Source organism: Psammomys obesus, unplaced genomic scaffold (genome assembly GCF_907164565.1).
Source record: "Psammomys obesus unplaced genomic scaffold, mPsaObe1.curated_primary_1811, whole genome shotgun sequence".
NCBI lineage: Eukaryota > Metazoa > Chordata > Mammalia > Rodentia > Muridae > Psammomys > Psammomys obesus.
This window is the reverse complement of record NW_026596466.1, coordinates 4874818-4881150: the sequence shown is the minus strand read 5'-3', so window position 1 is coordinate 4881150 and position 6333 is coordinate 4874818. Positions and strand designations below refer to the sequence as shown.

The 6333-nt window shown below is 56.9% G+C and overlaps 1 protein-coding gene across 2 annotated transcripts in view; it reads right to left on the bottom strand.

Moving 5' to 3' along the window:
• The window catches only part of Micall2 (MICAL like 2), a 27806-nt gene that overhangs the window by 1282 nt on the left and 20191 nt on the right, over positions 1-6333 (bottom strand). Inside the window, exons 7-15 of one of the 2 annotated variants that reach the window (XM_055598605.1) lie at positions 4823-5091; positions 3985-4078; positions 3431-3573; positions 2521-2676; positions 2311-2375; positions 2112-2235; positions 1628-1718; positions 1444-1517; positions 810-924 (exon numbers count right to left, since the gene is read on the bottom strand). In XM_055598605.1, coding sequence (XP_055454580.1) covers positions 810-924; positions 1444-1517; positions 1628-1718; positions 2112-2235; positions 2311-2375; positions 2521-2676; positions 3431-3573; positions 3985-4078; positions 4823-5091 — 1131 coding nt within the window. The remainder of the gene's footprint in view (positions 1-809; positions 925-1443; positions 1518-1627; positions 1719-2111; positions 2236-2310; positions 2376-2520; positions 2677-3430; positions 3574-3984; positions 4079-4822; positions 5092-6333) is intronic. The other variant, XM_055598606.1, reaches the window with a different exon arrangement.

Below are 6333 nucleotides of genomic sequence, written 5' to 3'. Positions count from 1 at the left end.
ACTAGAATCCCCCAGTGAGGGGCTGGGGTGTGGCTCAGTGGTAGAGCCCCTGCCTAGAATCCCCCAGTGAGGGGCTGGGGTGTGGCTCAGTGGTAGAGCTCCTGCCTAGAATCCCCCAGTAAGAGGATGGGGGTGCAATGGCAGAGCTTAATATTCATAAGGCTAAGTTTAATTCTAGCAACACATGCAAGATAATATGTCACACACACTATATTATTTGTTACCACAACCACCATTATAGAGCAGTTTGTGCACAGAGAAGGAAATGCCCAGCAGAAGAGGACACAGGCCCATAGGCCATCTAAGAGGGAGAGCTACAGGGCTGGGCTGCTTGAGAACACTCTGGCCAGCCACTGTCCTTACTCTTCAGGAAGACGGCCTACATGGAAATGAAGTTTTAGGGGCTAAGGGATGGCTCGGCAGTTAAAGAGCGCTTAACTCCTCTTGCAGAGGACCCTGACTCAGTTCCCAGCACCAACATGGCAGCTCACAACCACCTATAACTATAGTTCCAGGGACTTGATGCCCTCTTCTGGGCTCTTGTACAGATGTGCTGCACATATATTCTCGCAGGAACACAGGCACACATATAAAAATAGTAAATAAAAGGTTTTTTTGAAAAAGACATTCCAGGCTCAGCTGTTCAGCTTCACAGGCCACTCTGGGGGAGAGACAGGCCGTTTCCTTCCTGAGCTGTACTGGGCAGTGCTGTGGGAAGGAGCCCCGTGGGAGGACTAGCCTCCCCCACCCTGAGTCCTCTTGTGCAGTGCAGCCTGGGTTCCGCTGCCAGCTGGGGGCCCGTCCCTCACCGGAGCCGGTCCTCATCCAGGAAGTCAACGATGTCGCTGCGGTCATTCACGGTGTTCACGTACTGATTCAGCAGCTCCTGCTCCCGCTGGCGGTCCCGAGGAGATTTCAGATCCTCTGTGGAGACAGCCTGCTATAAGCAGGAGCTCCATTCTATTCAGGGACAGAATAACCCCCCTGCCTGGGTCAACATCTCCGCCGGATGGGAGCGCTTGATGGAGGAACTTACAGAGTGAGCCAGACCGAGGAATGGGCCATACAGCCCGAGTGTGGGGCCATGGGGCCACGGGTCTGTCTCTCCTATGGCTGAGGCGGAGCCCTGTGGCCAGGATGTGGCAGGCAGGCTGTGTTCATCACTTAAAGTGTCCCCTCCCCCTTGCCATCCCCTTAAACCTCACACTAGGAGGCAGAAGCAGGGGGAACACGCTGCGAGGCCCTTACTCTGCAGAGCCACAAACTCAGGCACAGAACAGCCAAGGCACTTGTCAGAGGTCACACAGCCAGAGGCATAGGAACAAAAGCCATAAGCCTCGTGGCTTAGCCACAGCCATCTCACGGGTCAGGGCAGGGCAAATGGGGAGGTTGGCACATGGGTCTACGGCTCTCAGGCCAGGCTTCCCGGGGACAGATGCGCACCCGGCTTCTCCATCAGCCTGCGAAGCTCGCCCTGGAGGTCCAGCTGCTGTTCCTCCAGGCGCTGGTCCTTGGACCTGTGGGACACACAGGTCTGAGACTCAACCTGACCGAGCTGTCCCCAGCTACAGCCACTGGCCGGTCCCCGCAGGGCACCTCAAGGCGCCGCAAGGTTCAGGGCTCTCACTTATACATGAGTTCCGATTCGAGCCGCAGCAGCAGCTGCTTCTCGTGAATAAGCCGGAACCAGTCCACCATGAGGGCATCCTCGGCAGCGTCTGTGGAGAGACACAGCCAGCTAGGGCAGGGAGGCCGCAGAGTGTCCGGCACCCACCCTGCTGCTCAAGTTCAGACCTGGGGCAGAAAAATAGCTAGCCGGAAGTACTCAGGAGGGGCGTGGCCAGTCTGCAGCCGAAGGGATGGCCAGCCAGTGTGGCCATGGCTGCCCAGTGTAGGTATGCCCAGCCTACGGGAACATGACCTGTCTATAGGATACGGCCAGCTCATTGGCACGGCCAGCTGTGCGATGTGGCCAGCCACGGGGGTGTGGACAGCCAGTAGCAGTACGGCCAGTCATTTAGGGGCATGGAAAGCTGATAGTACGTGACCACCAGCGGGTAATGTCAGCAGTGGGGCATCGCCACGGGCAGGGCACACCCCAAGCCGCTCACCTCCCTCAGCTGCCCGCAGCTTCTTCTCCAGCGCCACACCCCTGCGCTCCAGGGCATCCAGCTCACGCTCAATGTCCTGCAGCTGCCTCTGCAGCTCCTCCTGGGGGATGTAGCTGGGGTGCAGCTGGGGGAGCCGATGGACAGTGAGCACAAACACAGGACCAAAGCCCAGCCGCCACCTGAGGCCCAGCGAACTCACCCTGACTGGGGAGGTCACAGCCTCACCGGGAGCAGCGAGGCTACTGTCTGGGATTGCAGGCTTCTCTGGAAAACAGACAGACTGGGGCCCTGGGTCTGAGGACACCAAGCCCAACAGAGCCTGGGCATGGCCTAGCCCTCCAGTCTAGGCCGTGAGCCCAGAGGCATTGCCTTAGCATAGTCCAAACAGAATGGCCACTCTGGGACTGACCTCCTGTCCCCCAGGTGGGTGCCTTCTCCTCCTCTTTCCAGTTCCTGGTCTGACCTTCCTGCTTCTTGGGCTCTGGCTGGAGCCAATCAGCAGAAACATCAAGACTGGGAGGAACAGCTAGTTTCTTGCGGTGTGCCAGAGAAGGAGAGGAGGCTGCTGGCACAAAGGGGGGAGGGGAGGCGTGTTGAGCCTGCTGGCCAGGGCCCTGCCACTCAGAGGAGCCAGAACTGTCCCAGGACAGCTGGTATTATAGTGCCATGTGCCTCCCAAGGTGCCCTGCCCAGGCTGGCTGTGTCCACCCAGGGAGACAGCATCCAACAGACCCACAAGGCCAGTGCTGCTGACATCACAGGATGTGACCTGGGAGTGGCCTACAGATGGTACAACTATGTTAAGAGCCAGCATGATCCAACACGTGTTTACAGGCACACCTAAACACGCATGTGCATACATGCATCTGTGCCTGACACATACATGTGCAGGTGTTCAGACTATGCCTGAACATGCCTCATGTACATGCATCCCATGCATGAATACACAGGTTCACATATACAGACCGTGTCTCACAGATGTACATTCCATGCCTGAACACACATGTGCGCACACACACACACTACACCTGAACATGCTGCGTACACATACATCCCATACATAAACACATTGACACCCATATCCAAAAGTATGTGCATACGTAAATCCTGTGTCTGAATATGCATGTACACACATCCCCACATACGTGTCTCATACATGACCATAAATGTGCACACACCTATCTTGTGCCTGCATACATGAATGCACACTAAGCCCATTCAAGAACACACATGCACACACATCCACACCATATGCAAGCACCTGCTCAAGCTGGGCCTGACCCTTGTGTGTATACCTTGACCAGGACACACAGCGGTACCTGGAAGGCTGGGCCTGGAACCAGCAGGGCGTGGTGACCCCATGCTCTGAATAGTAGTCAAGGTGATGTGGACGCTGGAGTCACAGCTGCTGGAGACTTTTCTGGGAGTGTCCCCTGTCCTTGGCTCTTTTTGCTCCAGAGCCCTGGATGGAAAATAAAGTAAGTTCCGGCCCAGGCAAGGACAGCTTGGAGTCTCAAAGCCATATGCCTAGGCCCCAGGTCCACATGGTCTGAAGGAAGCCACCTGGCCAGGCCTGCCTCATCCTCTCATTCCAGGACTGACCTGTGGCCACCCCCAGGGAGCGGGACTGTGGCCTCCACATGCTCCCTGCAGGGGCTGGTGCCCCAGGCTTGCAGGAGCCAGATGCACTGACCCCCGCCCCCAAGCTAGGCTCGTGCGAGCTGCCTAGCATGGCACCCTGGCTGCCCTGTGTCTGCTACATCCCTTAGGTCATCCCACTGGCATGAGGTGTCCCCATCACTCTGAATACCCGCAGGCACACGTGTGGCCCTGCCGGTAACCCCCACACCGCTACCTCCCTGCCCCCCCTCACCTCCCAGCTGGGCTTCTCTTATCCACAGGCTTCAGGCGAGCCCTCCATGCTTCCGGCCCCTCCTCCTGGCCTCCCTGAGAGGTGGAGCCTGGACCTGAGGGTGGGTGAGACAAGTTGAGAAGTCTCTTCAGAGCCAGTCCAGCACACAGGAGAGCAGGGCTGTAGCCATGCTGGTGGTGTGTCGTGCCCTCCCGAGGGAATCGCTGCCCCTCTCTGGGCTTCAACTGAACTGTCAAATGGGTGTTAACACGGAAGGGAAGCCCTGTGGACCGACTCCCGTGGTGTGCTGAGGAATGACAGGGCCTGGCTACTTCTCCATAGTCATCCTTAGCTCACACCTAACAGTGGGTCCAGCAGGAAACTCAGTCAGACGCAAAGTTGCAAAGAGAGACCTTTATGGTGCATTGTGAGCCCTACTACCCCAAACACCACAGAAAAGGCAGGGGCATGCAGACCCAGGGTCTGGAAAGAACTATTGGGGGAGGGGAGGTGCAACAGGACCCCAGTCCTAGACAGGGACACTGTGAAGGTGGACAGGGCCTCCTTCTGCACCCCGGGGACACGGCTCAGGACAGAAAGCACAGCGGTCTGGGCTTAGATATGAATCTGGGGCAATGGTTCTGGTATGACCCTGAGCATACAAGCCACACAGCCTCCTGGGGCAGCGGAGAAAGACCCAGAGGATTCGGGATGCTGACAGCTGAGCCACGGAACTGCAGGCACCTGGAACACCCTTCAGAGAGAAAGGGGCCCAGACACAGCGACACTGCAGAATGGCAGAGCCTGGGACCCACACCTCTCCAGCCCCACCCCCGAGGCCCATGAAAGGGACTCTTACCCTTTACTGCTGCCACCTCTGCTTGTGACCTTGAGCCAGCATCAGTCCTGGGAACCCCTGGAGCTATACCCTGGCTCTTTTTGCCGGCTTGGAGTGAGACAGATGCCCATGGAGAATTGCCCACACTCGGAGGGGCCGTAGTCTCCATCTTTGAAGTGGAGCCGAGGGCCTGGGGGGTGGCTGAATGTGGCAGCTTGGCTGAGGGGGCGTTTGGAGGCACTTCGTTCTTGGGAAGGGTGCCTGAGACAGAGGAAGTGGCTGGGGAGGACCTGTGGGGAAAAGAGCAGGCATCAGCTGTGGGTGAATCCAGGAGTCACTCCCCCAGCCAAGATGCTAGTTGCCAGACTGACCCCAGTGAGTGGACGACAGTCAACCTCGGGCCAGATGGCCCATGGCATCTGCTGTGGCACATATGTGCATTTGGTAGCTGTTTTACGCTATTAAATCCGGTGTCCATTGGGATTAAAATGTCCCCAAAATATGCCATGCATGGGGTGCCGAGCTGAGGCGCGCTGGAGGGCCCGGGCTGGTCTGCACTCGCCCAGCTGCGCAGCCCGGCCAGGCACCAGCCCTTGACTGGGCTTCGGGTTCTCCCTGCATTCCCGTAGGCAACACGCATGCAGGTACGCAGAGCCCAGGCAACGTGCGGCGTCGCTCCAAGCTCTGCTCAGCCTACTCTGCAGAGGCTCTCAGCAGAGCTTTCAGCGTTTCCAATCTTCTCCTGACCCTGGGACCAGCCCAGGAGCCTCTAGGCACCAAACGGGGTGAGGTCAGGCAGTTACAAGCCAGGAATGTCCCACTTGGAAATCAAGGACCAACCTGGGACAGGACCTCTTGACTCAATAGACAGCTGTGCTGGATTGAATGGGGTACCCTAAGACTCACATCTGCTGCTGAGTCCTTGAGGAGCTTGGGGCGTGAGCTTATTTTTAAAAAGTAGTACTGCGCGACTTTAATCCCAGCACTCGGGAGGCAGAGGCAGGTGGATCGAGGCCAGCCAGGTCTAGAGAGCGGGGCGGGCTCAGTAGGTGTGAACACATTAAAATGCAGTCCCACTGGAGCACGTAGTCCTCAATCAAATCCTTGAAGCTTGTAAGAGACAGGCAGGTGTGGCGGTGCACACCTGTGAGCCCAGCACTGGGGAAGCTGAGACAAGACGATTTGGAAGTGAAGGTCAGCTTGTACATTAGCAGGCTGGGCTACAGGAGACCTTGTCTCAAAAAACACTAAAGGACTGAGCTGTCAAGACGGCTCACTGCATAAAAGTGCTTTCCATGAAAGCCTGGCAGCCTGAATTCAACCCCCAGTACCCACATAAAGGTGGGAGGAAAAACCAACTCCATAAAATTGTTCTCTGACCTCTACATGACATTGTGACGTGCACTTCTCACATAATAATAATAAAAATCACACATAATAATAATAATAAAAAAAGATCTGGGGTGTGGCTCAGTGGTAGAGCAACTGCCTAGAATCCCCCAGTGAGAGGCTGGGGTGTGGCTCAGTGGTAG